At 55.3% G+C, this 21,893-nt stretch overlaps 2 protein-coding genes across 4 annotated transcripts in view; one reads left to right on the plus strand and one right to left on the minus strand.

Moving 5' to 3' along the window:
• ZFYVE28 (zinc finger FYVE-type containing 28) overlaps window positions 1–7,740 on the minus strand; it is a 153,319-nt gene extending 145,579 nt beyond the window's left edge. For all 3 annotated transcript variants that reach the window (XM_025386748.1, XM_025386747.1, XM_025386750.1), the window contains exon 1: window positions 7,333–7,740. In XM_025386748.1, coding sequence (XP_025242533.1) covers window positions 7,333–7,371 — 39 coding nt within the window. In that variant the 5' untranslated portion in view covers window positions 7,372–7,740. The remainder of the gene's footprint in view (window positions 1–7,332) is intronic.
• Window positions 7,741–8,015: 275 nt separating this feature from the next.
• The window catches only part of CFAP99 (cilia and flagella associated protein 99), a 44,768-nt gene continuing 30,890 nt past the window's right edge, over window positions 8,016–21,893 (plus strand). The window contains exons 1-2 of the mRNA XM_025385417.1: window positions 8,016–8,177; window positions 16,466–16,593. Coding sequence (XP_025241202.1) covers window positions 16,483–16,593 — 111 coding nt within the window. The 5' untranslated portion in view covers window positions 8,016–8,177; window positions 16,466–16,482. The remainder of the gene's footprint in view (window positions 8,178–16,465; window positions 16,594–21,893) is intronic.

Raw genomic sequence — 21,893 nt, forward strand, 5'->3', positions numbered from 1 at the left:
ATTCTCAAAAACTGAAATCCAAAGAAAAAAAAATTGCCCTAAGGCCACCATCCTGGGTGTGTTAGCCCAGTCTCCCCAAGAAGCCAGTGTAAAATAGCACCCCATCTGGTGCGGGAGAGCCAGGGCCAGCATAGCTGGAGCAAAACCACACCCATGGCAGAGACTGAGAGAGCCAGCCTTGCAGTTTGGACCCACGCCCCTCAGCCATGGAGGGCGCCCCACTTGATGTGCCCCCTACACCCCCTGCCTCCCTCCAGCAGGAAAACAATGAGAAATGGAAGAGCTTCAGAATACTTACTGTAAGAAGGAAAAAATCATTCCATTCATCTTATCCAACTATTCTACATAAATTACCATAACATAAAATGTTCTATTCTACTTGTGCTTAATCTATTCAGATCAGTCAAAAAATATCCATTCACTTTTGTCTTCCTCCTTCAAACACTTGACTTGCCCATCAATATCTAAGGTTTTTTTGCAATCCAACTGAACAAAGCACAAAAGTAATCGTTTCACCAAATGGGACTCATGTAAAATCCAATGACGGTCCAGTTCCTTCCTGCAGGAAAGGAGACTTGGCCTGACAAACGCGGGTGCCAGCCCTGGGGTCCCACGGACCTGAGTGTAAATCCCAGCCCTGCGTCCTCCTGGCTGTAGAGGTTCCAGCAAAGTGACTTGTCCTGAGACCCCATTTGTAAAACAGGGTGCATCAGCATAGTTTAAACATTCACAAACGGCCCTCAAACCTCAGTGCCTTAACGGATAGAAATTTATCCCCCTCACATCACGGTGCAGGGTGAGTGCACCCCAACCCCTTCCCCGCTGCCACCCCAGAGCCCTGGAGTCCTCTCCTAGGTCCTGAGCATCCAGACAACAAATGGGGCACGGGCCATGGGACGACAGCATGAGAGGTTTGGGGGTCAGTCCGACACGGTGAACCCCATTGCTGCCCACACCAGCTGCAGTCAGCCCTGGTCCTGTCAACCACAGATGAAGCAGGTGTTCATGTGGTGGGTGACATGACAGCATCTATCCCCTGGGGCGCGGGCAGGGGCAGGGCACATCCTTCATCCTCAGGGGGACATGTAACCAGGCCTCTGGGGATGCCTGGGGCGCAGGCAGGCGCAGGGCGGCATCCTTCATCATCAGGGGGACCTGTAACTGGGCCCACGGGGATGCCTGAGGTGTCCTAAGTCAGGGTCTATTCCCAGCAACCAAGCACCTGCCACCCACCAGAAAAAGGCGCAGGGGTGTTAGGCCCCCACTGAGACCCTTTCACTCTCAGAATGGCCTGGCTGGAGGAACTGGAAGCTGTGATGGTCTCTGGGACTCCAAGAAATACTGACATGAAACCCTAAGTAGCTAAATGTTGGTTCTGTGGAAGTCCCCGCGTGCTTACACCACCCACTGGTTCTCCCAGTATTGACTGGGGTCATTGGTTAAACTGTTCCTGTGAGTCTTGGACAGAGATGGTCTCCTCACATGCTCCCAACAATTCCACAAGGCAGGTCTCAGCATGCCCACCTGACACTAGGGAAACTGAGGCACAGGTGTGGGAGGGACAGGAATCCCCAGCCAGGCCCTGGAGCTCCAATGCTACTTAGACACATGGCCAGCAACCACTGAAGACAAGAAAACACTGGGAAAGCACTGAAACCCACAGTCTTCCCAGCATTTATTTTTCTTTGAACTGGAATCAGCTCACCATTATTCGCCTTTGCACCCGGCACACCCTGTAGCTGCACAAGGCTGTCAACTCAAACGAAACCACACCCTGGCCGTCACTTACCAGCTCTCAGATGTGCACTTGCACACATTTAGAGCAAGCACACCCGGTATTCTGGGAATTCTTGGTGGCTGAAAGCGGCCACTGAAGCCTCCTTAAATTACCCATCTCTCCTCTTAAGGTCGAATAAAATGACCTAAAAACACTGAGCCTGTGGGGGAGGACACTGGGGCCCTGCTTCCCTCCCCCATCTGTCCTGCCTGCTGAGTCCAAATACCAATTATGTGAAGCTCTTGACTCCCTGCCTCCGACTCGCCCATTTAACAGAAACCATACCAGACGTTTCCAGTAAGTACCCTGCCCTGCCCTGCCAGGGAAGGAGAGCCCTGAGTGATGACAGCGTCGGCACAGCGAGTGATGCTCGCCCTCTGTCTGCAGCCCAGGCTCTTAATTGCCCTGCAAATGCCGCTGGCACAGGGCAAGGCATGTGAGGTCCCACACTCCCCCGACCACAAACAGAAACCTCAGCAAAGCGCAGGAAATGAGATGTGAGCTGCCCGCTGAGAGTCACTTCCTAGGAGGCCAGGGAGCGGGTTCTACAAAGCCACTTTAAGAGCAGATGGACTCTCAGACGTCCGCACTGCACTCCTGCTGACCACAGCCTGAGTGCTGATGTGGAAAGGAAGGCTCTCTGGGAGGGGTAGCATGACCTGGATGCAGAGCCAGGGGAGTCCCAGAGCCCTCTGAATTCAGAGAACCCCATGCAACAGAGAGAGACCGGTGTGCAGGGCCAGCCACGCCTACTCTGACTCAGCGCTGCCAAGCATCCTCCCAGGACTTCCCGAGCCCCCTCCGTGCCAGGCGCCCGCCAGGAGAGGGAGCACCGCCGGGCTCAGCCTGTGCAGCATCCGGAACACTGACTTTCCAGCAGCTCATCTCGGAGAGAAACGTGCCAGACCAAGGACAACCCCCTGCCACAGCTGGGCACTTGGAGTTTATCAGTTGAAAACTAATTCATCAGTAGCCTGGCTAGAAGTTATCACTCAAATCCCAAGCCCCTGGAACAGGGTCTGCACTTGGCATGGGGCACGGACACAGTGCTGTAGGGACAGCAATTCATTTCCCAGGTGACGCAAAGCAGGGAAGAAGAGGCACATGCTGGTGACTGCCCTCTCATAGGTCCCACTCGTGCCAGGTCCCAGTCTCCATCAAGACCCCTCCCACAGCATTCCAAGCCCCAGCTGTGTAGTTCTGGGGGGTCTCTGTCATCATCCCTCACCCTCAGCCACCAGTGGGGAGCCCTGAAAGGAGGACCAAGCTGCGCCTCATCTCTGCACATCAGGACCAAACAGATATATCCAGACCTTGCCCCACCCTCAACTCTGGGGCCCACCCCCATCTGCCAGTTCGTTTCCAGGGTGCCGCCCCTCTCAGCCAGGTGGCCAAGGTACAGAGTACTGGCCACCAATGGGCAGCTCTCTTCAAGGGCCCGTGACCAAGTGGGTTGGAACCCTGGAAATCCTCGGGTGACTGAGGCGGGGTTAACACAAGAGCCGAAGGGCAGGAGGTCCTATGCTCAGTACTGCTCAGTCCTATGCTCAGTACTGCTCAGTCCTAGCAGGTTCCCACAAAACATGCCAGTGGGGTTGGCCCCCAGGTGGATTTTACCAAACCCAAAGGGTTCTTCTTTTATAAAGCACACACACCCAGCAAGTCACTCAGGCTTCTCTTGGCAAAGGCCATGTCATTGCTAATCGGGGCCCGGAATGCTTACAGGAAGTTGCCGAATACATATCACTCAGTAAGGCAGATTTAAAGGAATGTTCTCCTACAAAGCGGGAGGACAAGAAAGGTTAATAGCCCCCACTCTGAAAACGGTCTGGGGGTGCAGACAAGCGAGCTCTTCTCGGAGTGCAAGGTTGAGCATGGTAACCAGCCACACAGAAATGACCCCATCCACCTAGCCAGCATAACCCACCGAGGGTCAATTCCTCCCCAAAGATGGGAAACACAAATTCATCCCGGGTGATTATTAATATGCTCTTTGGTGATGGCCAGGAAATCTTGCCCAGGTCCAGGTAAGTATCCAGGTCCCTTTCCCCCTTGCCGGGAGTTCTCACCTCCTAGTGACCAGGAACCTCCAGCCAGGTCAATCAACAGAAAGTCATAACCAAGCAAGAAACACAGCACTGACACTTTTGTTTCAAATGAAGACACCAACCATGCCAAAATAGTTTGCCTTTCTAAAGCATAAACTCTCTTGAAAAGACTTTAAAGAAAAGCAAGAAAGTATTTCACCAACATCAGTAAAGCAGGACAAGCTGACAGGGTTTCCTGCACGCCTCTTCCAGGCAGTGTTCAAAGTCAGGATAATACTTAAAAGATCTGAACACTTAACACCAAGAAAAATCATATTGGTGTTTAAAAGACTGATTAAGAAAGTGAATAGAAATACAATTTGCAAATGTCATTTTAATGTTAAACTTTTGTATTATTCATCAGGCATTCTTTTACTCAACTTAGGGAGCTAATGTAGTAGCTAATTTTTATTCAGATATCAAAATTTATGTCACACAGGAATATTTTTAAGCATTTCCAACTGCTTTTTAAAACTATAAGAACGGTGAATAATATTTTCATTTCAGAATATTTTCCACCATATTGTAACGAACAAGAAGCTCAGTCAGTGTTGGCCAGGCACAGTGGCTCACACCTGTAATCCCAGTGCTTCAGGAGGCTGAGGCAGGAGGATTGCTTGAGGCCAGGAATTTGAGTCCAGCCTGGGCAACATAGTGAGACCCTGTCTCTACAAACACACACACACACACTTAAAAATTTATAAAAATAAGCTCACTGTGCAGTTTTAAACCAAAGCAGGAATTCAATTAAAAATTCAGTTTGAATTGTACATCTATCTAAATAAAGTGGGAAAAAAATTCCTAACTGCAGGCAACAGTCTCCCCCAGACACATCCTCCCACAGCTAACGTTTAACACTTCAACTCTTCCAGGCCCAGAATCTTCCCAGGACTGACTTTGTGCTTATTTGTGCCAAAATGTGTTAAATTAGACAAGAAGGAGAAGCATAAAATTCAATTCATAATCCAAGACAAGAATCTGAGCTTTGGTTTGAAAAATGAAAAGCTCTGGAATGACATAACATACTCCAACCCTTCAAACAATCAAGATATTTAACTCCAAAGACAGATCTCAAATAAGAGACAGCCCAAGTTCAGACTGCCCACAGGGCACCAGCTCCCAGAAAATGCCATGCCATGGCCAGAGACAGATCTGAGATGGAGATATGTCAAGTCCAGAGCTGTGGAGCTAGTACCAGACAGCATGCGGGGAGAAGACAACGAGAAAAAGGAGAGGTCCAAACGAATCCTGTTCCCTCCCTTCTCCAGAGGCACACAGCTCTGGGCTGACTCCTGGGATCAGCTGATTCACTGGCGGTGCCCTCTCAGTGCCTGCCCCCTGCCTGGAAAGCCAGCTGTCTGCTGAAGACGAAAAGTTAGAAACACAATTCCTAATTCTTGGGACAACCTCTAGTATCATGTTCTACCTTTAAAGTGTCTTCCCTAAACGAAAACAGACAAGGCCATTCTGAAATTACTCAGCTACTTATGAAACAGAGTCTACAATTATTTTTCCTTCCTTTTCAACACGATTAGAAGGGTGTCCCCCCCAAATGCGGCCTCTTCCACAGCCACGTCCGGAGGGGCATCCCCTAGTGTCCCAGCAAGTGCTTTCAGTGACACCAGAATGTTACTTTAAGACCTGAGACACATTTCTCCAGCTGCCTCCCGCCTTGTGTCACAGAAAATAATGCTGCTGCACGCTCTCAAAACGCCGTTTTACAAGCCGACTTGGTTTTCCGTAACTGGTGAGGAAAAGTCACTGGAACCAAACGCCACTCATACAGCTATCCAGAGGCCACCGCCCTCCCCCGGCAGAGGCGCATGGGGGCAGCAGGCAGGACCGAGAGGGGCTCGGAGGCGCCGCAGGAGGAGAGGCTGGGCGCAGACGGCTCGGCCCCAAACCACACCCAGCGCCAGGAAGCGCAAGGCTCCGGACGAACCCTTAAGAAGTCGCTGCTAGGGGCAGGGAGGTTAGGAGAAGGGAGTGCCGCCACAGGAACCCTGAATCCCCTCCCGGTTAGGCCAAGGCCGAGCATGTACCGTAAGCCCTCAACCCAACACTCCTGCAACGACAAATAGAATTCCCCGACCTCAAAGGCGTGAAGCACGCGCCCTTCCGGGCCCTGAGTTCGCCCTCGAACCTCCGTGCCGATCTTCCAAACCCACCTCCCGCCTTCCTGGAATGGGCGCACGCGAGGCACGGATTTCAGGAAATCTCCGCCGTGACAGCTCACCCACGGTGGAGGCGGCGGCCTGGGACGCTGGACGGAGAAAAGTGGCCAGCGGAGGGAGGAGGGGTGGGTCGGCAACGCAGTGGCCTTGGATGTCCCAGCTGCCCGGACGCAGCGCTGGCCCCACTCCCGCCCTTGGTCGCCGCGGTGACCCCACCCGAGCTGTGCCCTCTCCCAAGATCTCAGGGCCAGGGCCTCCCCGCTGCGCCGGCCCCAGGGTGCCACCCTCGGACGCCCAGATGCGCCCTGGACCCTGCGCCGGGATCCCGAGCACCGCCGCGCCTCTACCCCGCGCCGAGCGCGCCCGGCCCTGCTCCGGCTGCAGCGGACACGAGCCCCAAGCGGGCGGCGGGGACGCAGCGCCTGCAGTGCGACTAGCGCAGCCGCCGAGGCACGGAGAGCGCCGCCCGGACCCCGACCCCATAGCGCTAGGAGGGCCGCGGGCGCGGGCTGTGGAGCCGCACCTCCAGCCCCGCCAAGGCTGCTGGCCACCGGCGCGTTCGTCCCAAGGGCCGGGCGGAGGACCTGTCCCGGATTCCAGAGGACGCGGGTGGGGAAGGGACAAGGATGGGGACAAGGGAGGGGACGCCAACTGGGCCGAGGTGTGGTCAGTCCTGGTTCGGGAAGGGAGGCCGTTGGCAGCGCCATCAGGATCCTCTCTGGACTCGGAAGGACGGGTCTGCCCTGGACCCAGGGATTGGGAAATGTGGCTTCTCTCAGAACCTGGGGAAGTGGGGAGGGGGTCTGTTCTGGAGTGCGGAGGGAGGTCCATTCCCGGCCCAGGACAATGGGGGTGGAGGCAGGAGGGGAATGAGGGAGCATCCCTGGTTCAGGGAGGGGAGACGGATAAGTAGTAGGGGGTCTGCTCCAGGCCCGCGGGCTGGGGACCACGAAGTGTAGGAGGGCACCGTCCAGGACCGGGATGAGGAGGGAGAGGGGCCCGTTGTGGCCCTGGAAAAAGGGGGAGGGAAAGTGCTCCCCGGCCCGAGAGGAGGAGCAGGAGGGTCAGTCCTGGACCTGGGCTTAGGAAGCGAGGAGGGACGTTCGGACCCGCCCCAGGGACAGGGCGATGAAGGTCTGTCCAAGCCGCGGAGTGGAGGGAAGTATGTCGGCGGTGGGGGAAGAGGCCGGCCACGGACAGGAAAAGGGGGTCCGTCTCGTAGGGGGGACGGGCGGTCCTGGGGAAGGGAGAGGCCTCGGCGCGGGGGGCATCCGGCCCGAGCGGGGCCGCTCACCTTGGGTTTGTAGAGCCACTTTCGGAACCTGTTCATCATCGCCGCGCCGGCCCTAGCCGGACTCCGGGCGGCCCTCGCCCTCCGCAGCGCTGCGCCCGGGCCCGGCTGCGGCGCGGGGCGGACGCGGAGGCACGGCTGGAGCCCCCGCGCGGTCGCGGGGAAGCTGGCGAGCTGAGCCCGGAGCGCCGAGCGGGCGGCGGGCAGGTGCGCGGGGCAGGCGCGCGGGGCAGGTGCGCGGCCCTGAGGATGCTCTGCAAGCGGCGCGCCGTGCGGACCCTCAGACCCGGGAGCTGGCGCTCTGGCGCTCGGGCGCACGGACAGACGCCGGCACGGGGGCGCGCGGCTCCTCACTGCTCACTGACACCCCGCACTCCGCTGGTCACGGCTGCCCCGCGCCGCACATGCGCCTACGGCGCCGCGAGCCCCGGGCCCACCACGAGCGGCGGGCGGGGCGGGCGGGGCGGAGGCGGCCCAATCCCCGCGCGCGGGCGCCGCACCCCGCCGAGGCGCGCTCTCTGCTGGCTGGGAGACTCGCCGCGCCCGGGGATCCAAGAAACTACAAGTCCCGAAGGACATGGCGGGAAGGCGGTGCCCAGGACTTGGCGCCCCGGGCCGCGCCGCGGCGCTGTGCATTGTGGGGGTTGTGGTCCACCCGACGGCGCTGGAGCGTGCAGCCGGTTGCTAGGCGACGACGCCAAACAGCCGCCGCGTCCTGCCTACCAGGAGCTGACGGACCACGACTGCCAACCCCTTCGCCCCAGCTGGTCGAGGAAACTGCTGCGGCGGCAGGTGGCGGCGGCAGGTGGCGACGGCAGGAGGGCTCGGCTGCCCGGAGGGCCCGCCAGGTACGGGGGCGGGACAGGTGCGGGGCTACGCGCCGCCGACTTTCATGACCGGCCGGCCGGTCCCTCTCACTCGCTGGTCATCTTGCTTCTCCCAAACACCTTTTCGGTCTTCTTCCCAGCTCCTCGATGAAAGTGAACGGTGCCTCTTTTTTTTCTTTCTTTTTTTTTTTTTAAATCACCACTACCATTGGTGCGTTCTAAAAAGATACTCTCCCGCCCTCGCTACTCCCCCCAGTGGTGCCCTAATTTGTACCTTAAAACGCTCACCTCAGAGTACCTGCTGTGTGTCAAGCAGAGCTAAAAACCCACACGTGGCCTCACTTAAACTTCCCATTGACGGCTGGAGAAGCAGGCACAACGAGGCCGGCGTGCCCTGGCTGTGGGGGTTGCATCCAGATCACGGCGGGTCTGGGTCGGCCTGACCCCACAGCGCTGCACTTTTCCCTGCCGCGCCAGCACCACGTTTCTGGCTTGTGAAACGTGCAGATGTGAGACACAGGAGATGGAAATCATGCCCTGCTCCGTTCAGAATTTAGAAGTATGACCTGTTCCCTGGTTGTCCTTACTAGCCAGGGCCAGGTACTCAGAAAGGTCCGTGGACTCCATGACCACTTTATTCCATCAGACTCATTGTGAGCCTAGGTGCGCTGGCATCTGAGATTTCTCTTAGTTGGGGGTGGGGTCCATGTTCATTTTTGAGTGAGTAATTGATTTTCCCTAACCTCCTCTTCCTACCACAGTCGACCCTCTGAAGGGCAAAACCCCTCTGCAGTTGTCCCTTATCTCCAATTCCTTCCCACCTGTTCTTTCTGGAACCTACTCCAATCAGATTTTCACCCAACCACTCCTCTGAAGCTCTTTATCAAAGTCATCCTTGACTTTGATGTTGCAAAATCCGATGATCAGGGGTCAGCGCTCATCTCTTCCTTGAACTGTCACCACCAGGTGACCCAGCCGACTGTGCCTTCTCCGTAACACACCATCCTCGCTTGGCTGGAACAGATCACTCTGTCCACTTTTCCTCTGTGCTCCTGGCCACACCTGCTTGATCTCCTTGGCTGGTTGCCTCCCTTGCTCACCGACCTCTCAACACTGGAGACCCTGGACTCAGTCCTTGGAAGCTACTCTATCCACCTCCTCCCTGGGGGATTTCCTGCAGTCAGGTGGTTTTATAAACAACCATTTTCTCCCAAACTTCTCAAAACCTGCATCTCTAGCCTCAACCCTGAAACTCCTGTTTGCCTGTTTTTCACCATTTGGACGCCTAACAGATCCTCTTAAATTTAACGTGTCCCAAACCGCACTCTCAATCTTCCCCCATAAAACCTGCTGCTCCCAAAGCCATAATTTCTTCAGCACAGGATCTTGGGGTAGACACTTGATGGGCTTGTCCACTGAGTGAATGGCTATTCTCTTTGGGTCTATCCTTGGCCAACTCCAGGTCCTGGAGCAGTTTTATCTGCTCAGAGCTTCCCTTCCTTTGTTTTATAGTTTGAAATTGTGCATGGGATGAAGGCTGAACTTGGGGAATTGGGGTATCAGTTAGGTTTAGCTGCATGTATTGAAAAATCCCAACATCATAGTGGCCTCAACAAGAATATTACTCATATTTTTATAAAAGAGGTTGCCGGGCACGGTGGCTCACGCCTGTAATCCCAGCACTTTGGGAGGCCGAGGCGGGCGGATCACGAGGTCAGGAGATCGAGACCATCCTGGCTAACACAGTGAAACCCCGTCTCTATTAAATATACAAAAATTAGCCGAGCGTGGTGGCGGGCACCTGTAGTCCCAGCTACATGGGAGGCTGAGGCAGGAGAATGGCGTGAACCTGGGAGGCGGAGCTTGCAGTGAGTGGAGATGGTGCCACTGCACTCCAGCCTGGGCGACAGAGTGAGACTCCGTCTCAAAAAAAAAAAAAAAAGAGGTCATGGAGAGGCAATCATGGTTGGTATGGCAGCCCCAAAGTCCTCAAGGATCGACTTTTCTAGCTGCCATTCACATTTCTTCATGATCCAGGATGGCTGCCCACATTCCTGCCATCACCTCCTCAGCCCAGGTACCAGCTGCAAAAGAGAAGATGGATATGCCCCTCTCGTTCAGGGAGACTTTCCAGAAGTCTCACACCTTTCCACTTCTTGAAGGTGATGGGAGAACGTAGCCACAAGACCATGCCCCAGCTACCAGGGAGGCTAGGAAATGCCATCTTTCAGTTGGGCAGCAGTAGACCCAGCTAAAAGTCAGAGTTTTCTTATTTGGGAGGAAAGGGGGAGTGGAGATTGAAAAGCAACTAGCAAAACCTGCCACGTGGGATTGTGCTTTAAGCAGAAGCCATAGGGGCGTGACTTGGCAGCAACCCTTAGGAGACTGGCTTAATCAGGAGAAAAGATTATATTTTAATTAACATACATTTGAGATCTTAGGTAAATGAGTTATCTCCTAGTGGTTGAGAGTGTTGAGCTGTTTTGTGTCTGATGGAATTTAAACCTCCTCATATAATCTCATTTGTGTCTATAAAATATTTCCTAAGAAAAGAGAAGCTTCAGCCCACCCTTTTTTTTTAGATGGAGTCTTGCTCTGTCACCCGGGCTGGAGTGCAGTGGCATGATCTCGGCTCACTGCAACCTCTGCCTCCCAGGTTCAAACACTTCTCTGCCTCAGCCTCCTGAGTAGTTAGGATTACAGGCACCCACCACCGTGCCCAACTAATTTTTGTATTTTTAGCAGAGGCGGGGTTTCACCATGTTGGCTGGTCTGGAACTCCTGATCTCAAGTGATCTGCCCACCTCGGCTTCCCAAAGTGCTGGGATGAAGGCGTGAACCACCGTGCCTGGCCTAGTCCAGCTCACCTTTAAAGCTGCCTTAAATATAAGATAGTCAAGTCCTGATCAATGGAGTTAAAAATCAATATGAGAAAAAAGTCATTAAGCTTGGAAATTAAATCCCACTTCCCACATAGATGGTACTTCACTATGAAAGCTGAACTTTGGAAGACTCAGGTGGGAGGATCGCTTGAGGCCAGAAGTTCAAGACCAGCCTGGGCAACATAGTAAGACCCCTGTCTCTACAAAAAAAAAAAAAAAAAAACAATTAAGTACAAAATTAGCTGGGCGTGGTAGTGCACGCCTGTAGTCCCAGCTACTTAGGAGGCTGAGGCAGAAGGATCACTTGAGCTGTAGTGAACTATCACTGAGCCACTGCCCTCCAGTCTGGGTGACAGAGTAAGACCCTAAATCAGGAACAAAATAAAATCAGGCTGAGAGTTTGAGAATGAGTGAACACATGAATATAGCCGAGATGCTGAAAGCAGGCGTCAGAAGTGGATGAATTTTAATACCTATTTCCGCCCCAAAGATGTGATTGTTTTGATGAAGTTCTTAGGCTAATTTCAGGGGGATTCAGAATTCAAGCATCTCTTTTCCTTACATCCACCTTCACGTACACCTGCTCTGGGCCAGATTCAGGGTGCAGAGGCCCCGCCCCAGCGACCTTCAGGCCCGCCAGTGAACCAGGGTTCCAGGGGCAGGGCAGGACAATTTGAGTCAGGCTGGACTCCAAAGGGGCTCCTCTCCCCTGCATCCCCATCTTCAACTTGGTTTGTCCATTTTTTCCTTCCAGTTCATTCCTACCAGGTCTGCCCTGGATTGGGGGGTGGGCTTGGCATGGCCCTCTTGCTCTCCTCGACTTGCATCACCAAAGGATGCCTAGGATCATCCTTTCTCCAGAATGCTCCAGCTCCAGGACAGGGGGAGACGGCAGGGAAACTCTTCCACCCTGGGAGCAACTGCCACCACACACGCGCAGACCACCCACTCCCACCGCCCGCACAGGAAGAGACCCTTTCCTGGGTGTATACCCAGTTTCTCCAGACAGAGCTGTGTCCAGAGCAGATTAGAAAAGGCTGGGGCAAGGGGACCCCATCCCAGGGCAACCTGACCCGCAACGTGAGGTGGAGGCAGGGCAAGAAAACTCATTCTTTAACATTGTTTCTCTAAAAGTAGACTTTTACATTTATTTATTTATTTAACAGGATCTCATTGTGTCACCCAAGCTAGAGTGTGGTAGCACAGACGTAGCCCAAAGCACCTTCGACCTCCTGGGCTCAAGGGATCCTCCCACCTCAGCCTCCCGAGGAGCTAGGACTACAGGCGCACCACCATACCTGAGTCATTCTTTAATTTTTTTTGTAGAGAAGTCCCCAGTTACGCTGTGGAGTTTTAAAAAGCGCCTCAGGCCGGGCGCGGTGACTCAACCCTGTAATCCCAGCACTTTGGGAGGCCGAGACGGGTGGATCACGAGGTCAGGAGATCGAGACCATCCTGGCTAACACGGTGAAACCCCGTCTCTACTAAAAAATACAAAAAAACTAGCCGGGCGAGGTGGCGGGTGCCTGTAGTCCCAGCTACTCGGAAGGCTGAGGCAGGAGAATGGCGTGAACCTGGGAGGCGGAGCTTGCAGTGAGCTGAGATCCGGCCACTACACTCCAGCCTGGGTGACAGAGCAAGACTCTGTCTCAAAAATAAATAAATAAATAAATAAAAATAAAAATAAATAAATAAATAAATAAATAAATAAATAAAAAGCGCCTCAATGTGGCTGACCTTGGCAAAGATGGGGAGTGGGATTTGTGAGCTGTGAGCTCACTGCCTACGGGGAGCCCCCACTGCTCTCTGCAATGCCTAGAGTGAAAGCCACAGGTCCCCCATCCCCAGTGAGCAATGCCCCAGAAAAGTGCTTCCTGCCGCCAGCAGCCTATTGCCCCCTGGCTGTGTTATGGCTGCCTAGATCCACCTACCCACCAGGGTTGGCCATCACGCCCACACTGCACCTCACGGCACCACACCCCTGCCATACTGGTGGCCTGGCTGCTGGGACCCTCCCGAGGAGAGGAGCCGAATTCAGAGAGAGCAGGGACTTAGGGGAGCCTGTCACAAGCTTAAGGCCCCACCTGAGTCTTCCTGCCATGGCAGGCTCGAGGGAGGGTGCTTACTGGGCCTCCTGGGCCTTTCTGCTCACAGCTGCCGAAGTCCTCACCCCAGAGGCTCAGCTAGAGGGGATCAGAGGAGAGTGAAGGGACACTGAGGCTGCGGTGGGGTGTGGGTGGTCTCTCTTCCATGGCCCAGCCTTCCAAGAAGCAAAGGTTTCCTGCAGGGTGGGCTGAGGCAGCTTAGGTGGCAGGTCCCCAGGGGCAGGCCGTGGAGGGGGTGGGAGACCTCAGAGGGTCTGGGCAGCTTCACCCACAAACCTCTCTCATCTTGCCCAGGCAAGCCTGGCTGCAGCATCTACAGCTCAGCATCTGTGGATTTGCAGGTTTAATGGCTTCTGATCTGGTGTCCTCCAAGCCAGCAGCATCACCGTCTCTTCCTTTGCCCTGAATCATCAGGACCGCACTGGCAGAGGAACACGTAGCCAGGCAGCCTTGCTGGTCTCCAGACACGGGGTGGGGGAAGGTGACCCAGCCAGGGCCCAGGGCAGGCTCCCGGGCAGTGACGGTCCTGGCCGTGCCAGAGGCTCATGCTGGCTTTGTTCTGGGAGGCCTGGTCTCCAGGGCCTGTTCTTGGCATCAGGGCTTCAAGCCAGATTTCCAAATTCCAAGCGACCTTTCTTCTGGCCTCCTTAGAGAGAGGCTCCTGCTGGCCTCTGTGTCCATGCACAGCCAGACTGGTCCCTACAGCAGCCCCTAAAAGGATAGCCCAGCCAGGTGCAGTGGCTCACGCCTGTAATCCCAGCACCTTGGGAGGCTGAGGCGGGCGGATCACCTAAGGTCAGGAGTTCAAGACCAGCCTGGCCAATATGGTGAAATCCCATCTCAACTAAAAAATACAAAAATTAGGCCGGGCGCGGTGGCTCAAGCCTGTAATCCCAGCACTTTGGGAGGCCGAGACAGGCGGATCACGAGGTCAGGAGATCGAGACCATCCTGGCTAACACGGTGAAACCCCGTCTCTACTAAAAAAATACAAAAAACTAGCCGGGCGTGGTGGCGGGCGCCTGTAGTCCCAGCTACTCGGGAGGCTGAGGCAGGAGAATGGCGTGAACCCGGGAGGCGGAGCTTGCAGTGAGCTGAGATCTGGCCACTGCACTCCAGCTGGGCGAAAGAACAAGACTCCATCTCAAAAAAAAAAAAAAAAATACAAAAATTAGCCCGGCATGGTGATGGGCACCTGTAATCCCAGCTACTCAGGAGACTGAGGCAGGAGAGTCGCTTGAACCCGGGAGATGGAGATTGCAGTGAGCCGAGAGCGTGCCATTGCACTTCAGCCTGGACAACAAGAGCAAAATCTGTCTCAAAAAAAAAAAAAAAAAAAAAAAAAAAACAGCCCATGTCAGGCCTCAGGTGGTGCAGCCAGCAGGGAGGTGGAGACATAGGCCCTGGGCTGATGCCATCCCTGGCCAGGGCCAGCGTCACAGCTTCTTTCCCTAACTGTGTGATTAAACCCACTCACAGAACATGCCAGGTGCTCCTCCTGGAGACACCCCTGGGCGCCCCTTCCCTCCTGCTCTCTCCTTGTCCTGCCAGGCAGTGTCACCCTGGGGCTACCTGCATTGCGGCCTGGAAATTCCCCATGACGACAGTCTCTTGGGTTCAGCCCCTGCTTCCCAGGGCACCCCCAGCCAAGATTCCTCTGCATCCCTGACTCTTCCTCCACTGAACGTGTTCAGGGGCATCCCCGGCTCTGAAATATCACGACCCATTCCCTGTGCTGAGCTGCCAGGGGCGCCCTGTCCGCCCAGAAGACCACATCCTTCAGTTCTAGGGCATTTCTCTCTCTTATCTTTCTGGAACTCCTGTTAATCGGGGTTTGGACCTTCAGGAATAGTTCCCTAGTTTTCCTAGTGTTTTCCCCTACTTTCTACAGCTTCATCTTTTTCTACTCAGGGAGATTTCCTCAACTTTACCTTCCGTCTCCTGTTTATGTTTTTAGTTCTGCCACCATATTTTGGTTTCCACAAGCCCTCTCTTTCTCCAACCATTGCTTGTTCCTTGGACGCTGTATCTCCTCTTCTCTTGCATGGCAGTGCCTGGTTTCTAGGCTTTTTCCTGCCTTGTGCATCGTTTTCTCCTGGTTCTTTTCTTATGGTTTCTATGTTTCATGTCAGAGATTTCTCTAAAGTGTCTGGTGACACCTGGCCTCCCCTTCTCTCTGCGTCTTGGCCAGGAAGAGAGGCGGGGGGCAGATCAACATGGACTCTTTAGCACAGCCAGGATTGGCATCTCACCGAGGACCCTCCAGTGTCAGTGGTGGTTGGGGGAATAGTTTGTATTTTTTTAATCAGTCTCCAGCCTGGAGGGTCCAGGTCTGGGGACTGCTACCTGGGGCTGTTCTAGCTTGTTGCAGGGTAGAGGAGAGGTACTCCCACTGTCCCCAACTTTGGTGGCCCTGCAAGCCCAGCCTGGCCCAGAGCAGCTGGTCACTCACAGAGCAAGAGGAGGGTGAGAAGGGCCCCCCTCTGCCCAGTGCTGCCCTACTGTCCTGCGTAGTCCAGCCAGAGCCCAGGCCTGCACCGCACCCAAGGATGACGGCCTTTGCTGACAGGCCCCACCTCCTCTGAGGATAGTTTGGGGGCCACATGTTGTCCTTAGAGCTGGTTCACAGGGTCCCATCCTCACCCTAGGCAGCTTCTCCAAGGTCCCCTGGGAGGGGCTCTGGGCGAGTCTGTCCCCTGGAACTGCTGTGCCTCTCGAGTGTTCGGCGCCCCTGCGAGCCCTCCCCAGGGCCCTGTTCCCCCATGGTCAGGATGGCGGTGTTGACCCCAGGGACCCCAGGCTCCTTCTTGCCTCAACCATGTGTGATGAGGTCACCCTCACCCAGGACCTTCTGCTCCCCAGCAGGGTCTGACGAAGAAACCGTCACCTTGCCGGGCAAAGCTGAGGGATGCTAAGAGGCTGGCTTGAGAGGTGCCTCTGTTCTCTGCCATGGGCCCCTTGCAGGGGTGGGTCACCCCATCCAGGAGGCATGGCTGTGGGGCCTGAGGGGCACTCAGCTGGCTTGGGGTTGTGGTGATGGGTGGCCTGAGGGTGAACTCACCCAGGCCAGCCTGGGCTCCTGAGCCACAGAGGCCTGCAGGAGACAGTACAGGACATGAACCTTGGGGTACCTGCCAGGGCCCTCACTCACATCCGGCACTCCCCACTGCTGCAGGTCCAGCACCCTAGCCAGGGCCCCCAGTCACATCCAGCCTCCCCGCTGCTACAGGCCCAACACCCTGGCAGACTCCTGTTGCTGCTGGGGAGGATCCTGTCGCCACATCCCAGGTCTGGAGGATATGACCTGCACCGTTTGTTCTTAGGATCCTGCCCTGAGAAGATGGCCTACTATGGAAAATGCATTGAAACTGTCATCGAGAAACTCGACAAATTTACACCCAAGAGGGACAACCCTGAGCAGTTCCTAGAGGCTGTGGCCATCTCCCTGCAGGTAGGGTCTGCCGGGGGCTCCTGGGAGGCTGCGCCAATGGCACCTGTCATGCAGCTGTTCTTGTTAACAGCATCAAATACCTTCCTAACGATTGCCTTCCTTCCAAACGGGGAGAAGCTGACAGTGTTTTCCACAGAGACCTGCTCTTTGTATAGGGAGGTGCTCCTGGCACCCAGAATGTGTGTCAGGCCAGGCTCTGGTGAAAAGAAGCCTTGGCCAGAACCCGGGATATGACATCCACACTGAGGTTCCATCCTCAGTTAACACAGACGAGAAGGGTCAGCCCTGGAGTGCCCCCATGCCCCACCCCCACTTTGGGGGGCATCTTATCTCGGGAAATGGGTCCTCCATCCCCCAGGGGCCCCAGGGCTGTGGCAGTGAGGGGTGAGGCCACAGCTTGCGCTGTATTTGTGGTAACCGAGACTTGGGAATCACTGACCGGGTCTCTGACAGAGGCAGGGACTGGCCTGGGCAGTGAGGCCCCCGGGGAACCGAGGGCTGCAGGCATCCATACACATCTCCTTCATCTTCCTACCCACACCTGGAAGAAGTCACAGGCCCACCTGGAGGCTGCCCAACTCTTCAGCTCCTGTCCTCCTATCCCTGGGTTTTCCTTAGAGCTCCATCCTTGTCCTGGCAACCCCTACAACCTTGGCAGCCCCACCCCACTCAGGGGCCTCCCTGTCACCCAGTCTTGGCTCCCACCCCCAGGTGCTGATCTCACATCCACCACCTGTCAGTGGCAGGTGCCCAGGGAACAGGAGCTTGGATTGCAGGGCCCCTGCCTCCAGGAATGTGGGACGTGGCTCCATTGGATGGGGCCTCCAGAGGAAGCTGAGCCCACCGGGGGAAATCCTGGGCTGCTGTCTCATGGGCCATCACTGGCCCATCATTTCCCAGGAGCAGGGAGAGGGTACTCGCCCCCTGGAAGGAGGGCGCTCATAGCAAGTGTGCTAATTCAGGCCGCCTGCCTGTCCTTGCAGGCCACAGCCTTCTGTGCTGCCGTGCTCTGGATGAACTTGGCCTGTGTGTGCTGCTTTCTGCGTGGTCCCTGGGGGCTGCCCTGGCCATGCTCCAGCCCCAGCCCTCACTACCTGCTCAGACGCACCTGTGCTGTTCCCCCAGGCCACAGTCTGAGCCCACCTTCCCTTGGGGTAGAGTGAGGGGTTCACCCTTCATTAATTACCGCTGGGGCAGCCTCAAGAAAGCCCAGAGGGGAGGTGTTGTGAGTAGGTTACAAAGGCTGCAGGGGTTGGGGCCAAGGCCTCTGCCATAAGAGAAGGCCTGGGGCCCTGACGCGTCCCTGCTCCCAGCTTCTGGAAGAGGCGCCTCCTCCGGCTGGGGCCTGGCAGCCAGCAGGGAGTGGAGAAGGGAGCATGGCCTGTGTGCAGAGCTACAGGCTTCCGTGGGCACCTCCTTCCCTCTGCTTCAGCACCCTCCGGCCCCCAGCTCTTTCCCTGAGCCCCTAAGCACTGCAGGGAAGTGATGCAAACAGCTGGGGCCCAGATTCATCTACACTCCTCTTCCCAGCTGAAGGCCCCAGCACGACGGGCACACCTCTTGTCCCACCGGCCGGCCCTCGCTACGCCCGTCCACAACAGACAATAGTGAAGGCCCAGGTCCCCTTGGCCAGAAACTTGTCCTGGGAGCTGGCATCACCCACCCCACTGCTTGGGCCCACCTGCAGCCCAGCCCCTCTGTCCCGCCCAAGAGCAGCTCCAGCAGCTCCTCCGGTCTGTCCCCTCATTTCCCTCGGGATCTTTCCTGTCAGCCACCCGTGCTGCTACTTCTCTCATCCTAAATACATTTGTTTAAAGTCCTCTGGGCCAGGCCTGGTGGCTCACTCCTGTAATCCTAGCACTTTGGGAGGCCGAGGCGGGCGGATCACGAGGTCGGGAGATCGAGACCATCCTGGCTAACACAGTGAAACCCGTCTCTACCAAAAACACAAAAAATTAGCCGGGCGTGGTGGCGGGCGCCTGTAGTCCCAGCTACTTGGGAGGCTGAGGCAGGAGAGTGGCGTGGACCCGGGAGGCGGAGCTTGCAGTGAGTCGAGATCGTCCCACCGCACTCCCGGCCCCACTGCACTCCAGCCTGGGCGACAGAGCGAGACTCCGTCTGAAAAAAAAATGAAAAATAAAAGTAAAGCCCTCTGTACTCCTCGGCGGCTCCCGCGGTCTCCGCCTTCCAGACATCTAACAGACTCCTTGAAGTCCCTGCCAGGAGCGGCAGCTCTTCCTCCATCCTCCCTCACGCCCCTCCCGGCAGACTTCCCCAGCCCTCCACCCACAGCCGGTCTAAGTCGCCCCCCTCCTCCTTGTTGCCAAATCCAGCAGTGCAGCCTCAGCGCCTCTGACCCAGCTGACCCCGCCCCCAGCTCCGGGCCTTCCAATCAGCTTCCTGGGTACACCCCACCCACCAGCCAGGCCTGCCTCTCACCAGGCAGCCTCTCCTTCGCCGGCTCGGGCCTCCCCTGTCGGGTGTGCGGGGTGCTGCACACACTCCTGGTCCCCTCACCTGCTGACAGCTCCTGCTTCTCCCTCATCCTTGACCTCTGCAGAGCCTGGACTCACATCTCCCTGGGTGTACAATGGACACCTCCCGTGTGACCCGTCAGCAGGTGAATGAATTCATGTGACCTCCCCCGAGGCTGCTGATTCTGGTATCCCCAGTTCAGCCGGAGGCCACTCCGTCTCCCCTTGCTTGAGTGGGAACCCTGGCGCCTCCTGGGCGCCCTCATTCCTCTAGCCCACATCTGTCCATCATCAGCTCTGCCTTCAACTCTGCCGCATGTGCACTCTGCTCCAGCGGCACTGGTCTCCTAGTGTTTCTGGAACATTCCACGTGCTCCCCGCTGCACTAGCTGTTGCCTCCACCTGAGAAACTTTCCCCCTGACGCTCTCTTGGCCTGCGCAGCCACACAGCACCTTGGCAGGGAAAGGGAGTGTGTTTACCCCTTCCTCAAGCAAAAAGTGGTAAAGTTCATGCCTTTATTTCTTGATCATAACCATTACAGAAAAATGAGTTTGTTACAACAAATAGTTTGGGTTTGGGTTTGTTTTCTATAACCCACAGATTATTAATGGTAGATGAGACTAGTTGCTACCTGGCAAGTCACAACGTGACGACCGCAGGTGTGCGTTTCCACAGGGAGCCTGGCACATCGATAATACTAGCAAACTGGCAGAGGCAGACACAACGGATCATCCAGGGGCTGCCCAGCACGGGCACAGATGCTCCCATTGGTGGCAAGGAGGCTTGTTCCTCAGAGGCACTGGTTTTTCAGATCCTTTCTTTTTTTTTTTTTTTTTTTTGAGACGGAGTCTCGCTCTGTGGCCCAGGCTGGAGTGCAGTGGCGTGATCTTGGCTCACTGCAAGCTCTGCCGCCTGGGTTCATGCCATTCTCCTGCCTCAGCCTCCCGAGCAGCTGGGACTACAGGTGCCCGCCACCACGCCTGGCTAATTTTTTGTATTTTTCATAGAGATGGGGTTTCACCATGTTAGCCAGGATGTTCTCGATCTCCTGACCTCGTGATCCGCCCGCCTTGGTCTCCCAAAGTGCTGGGATTACAGGCGTGAGCCACCACGCCCGGCCTTTGAAAAGCCCTCACAAGCCTGAGTGGAATGGTGCGTTGGATCCTGATCCAGTTTGGACAACTCATTTTCCTCTCCAGCTGTCAAGAAACTGTTGCAACTCACTGATTTTGCTAGGCCAAGGCTCAAGGCTGCCACTTGCCAGAAAATTACACAATACATAAACCAAATGGCAGACTCTGGACAGCACACTGCGGTGAAAGGCAGTGTTTTGGGTTAAATTGTGCCCCACCCCCAACCAAAAAAATACTAAGCCAGGCACGTACCTAGTCCCAGTTACTAGGATGTCTAGAGAAGGAAGATCCACTTGAGCCTAGGAGTTCGTGTCCAGTTTGGGCAACATAGCAAGATCCCATTTCTCTCTAAAAGAAAAAAAATGAGCGAGGCATGGTGGCTCATGCCTGTAATCTGAGCACTTTGGGAGGCTGAGGTAGGAGGATTGCTTGAGGCCAGCAGTTTGAGACCAGCCTAGGCCACACAGCGAGACCTTTTCTCTATAAAAAAAAATATAAAAATTAGCCAAACAGAGTGGCACGTGCTTGTAGTCCCAGCTACTGGGGAGCTGAGGAAGGAGGATTGCTTGAGTCCAGGAGTTAAAAGCTACCATGAGCTATGATTGCACCACTGCACTCCAGCCTGGGTAACAGAGTAAGATCCTAGCTCTTAAAAAAAATGTTGAAATTCGGCCGGGCGCGGTGGCTCAAGCCTGTAATCCCAGCACTTTGGGAGGCCGAGACGGGCGGATCACGAGGTCAGGAGATCGAGACCATCCTGGCTAACCCGGTGAAACCCTGTCTCTACTAAAAAAATACAAAAAACTAGCCGGGCGAGGTGGCGGGCACCTGTAGTCCCAGCTACTCGGGAGGCTGAGGCAGGAGAATGGCGTAAACCCGGGAGGCAGAGCTTGCAGTGAGCTGAGATCGCGCCACTGTATTCCAGCCTGGGCGACAGAGCGAGACTCCGTCTCAAAAAAAAAAAAAAAAAAAAAAAAATGTTGAAATTCTAACCCCTGGTTACCTATGAATATGACTTTTTTTAGAAATACAGTCTGTGCAGATGTAATTAAATTAAGGATTTAGAGATGAGATCTGTTACAAACCACTGTGGGACTGACTAGCCACCTGTCCCTTTGCATCTTGGGTGCACCCAAGGTCAAGTCCAAGAAGACACAGGTTCTTGCTGTGAGAGTAATTGGCTCTCATGCTTTCAGCGTGGATTGCCAGTTAGCTCTCCACGGAGATCCACTGCTGCTCTCCCGGGCAGGTAGGGAGCACTTGTTCCCCTACACCCTCCCCAACCTCATGTGCAGGCAAAAATTGTTATCTCTGCCAGTCAAATAGGTGGGAAAAGTCACTTTATGTATTTTTTTTTTAATTTTTTGAGACACTCCCTCACCCAGGCTGCAGTGCAGCTCATGGCTACCTCCACCTCCAGGTTCAAGAAATTCTCGTGCCTCAACTTCCCAAGTAGCTGGAATTACAGGCATGAGCCACCGCACCCAGCCATCATTTCTCTTGTTACATTTTCCTAAATTTTGAAGCAATATGTATTTCACTTTGAACCATCTGTTCGGACCTGTATCTGTTAGGAAACTGTGTTTGGATCCAATAAAATCCAGAGAAGCAGTAACTTTAATCAATTAAAGGTATCTTTGCTCACATGAGAAGCAGTCTGCAGACAGGCAGTCTAGAGTGGCTTCAGCAGTT

The sequence above is a fragment of the Theropithecus gelada genome, chromosome 5 (genome assembly GCF_003255815.1).
Source record: "Theropithecus gelada isolate Dixy chromosome 5, Tgel_1.0, whole genome shotgun sequence".
Lineage (NCBI taxonomy): Eukaryota > Metazoa > Chordata > Mammalia > Primates > Cercopithecidae > Theropithecus > Theropithecus gelada.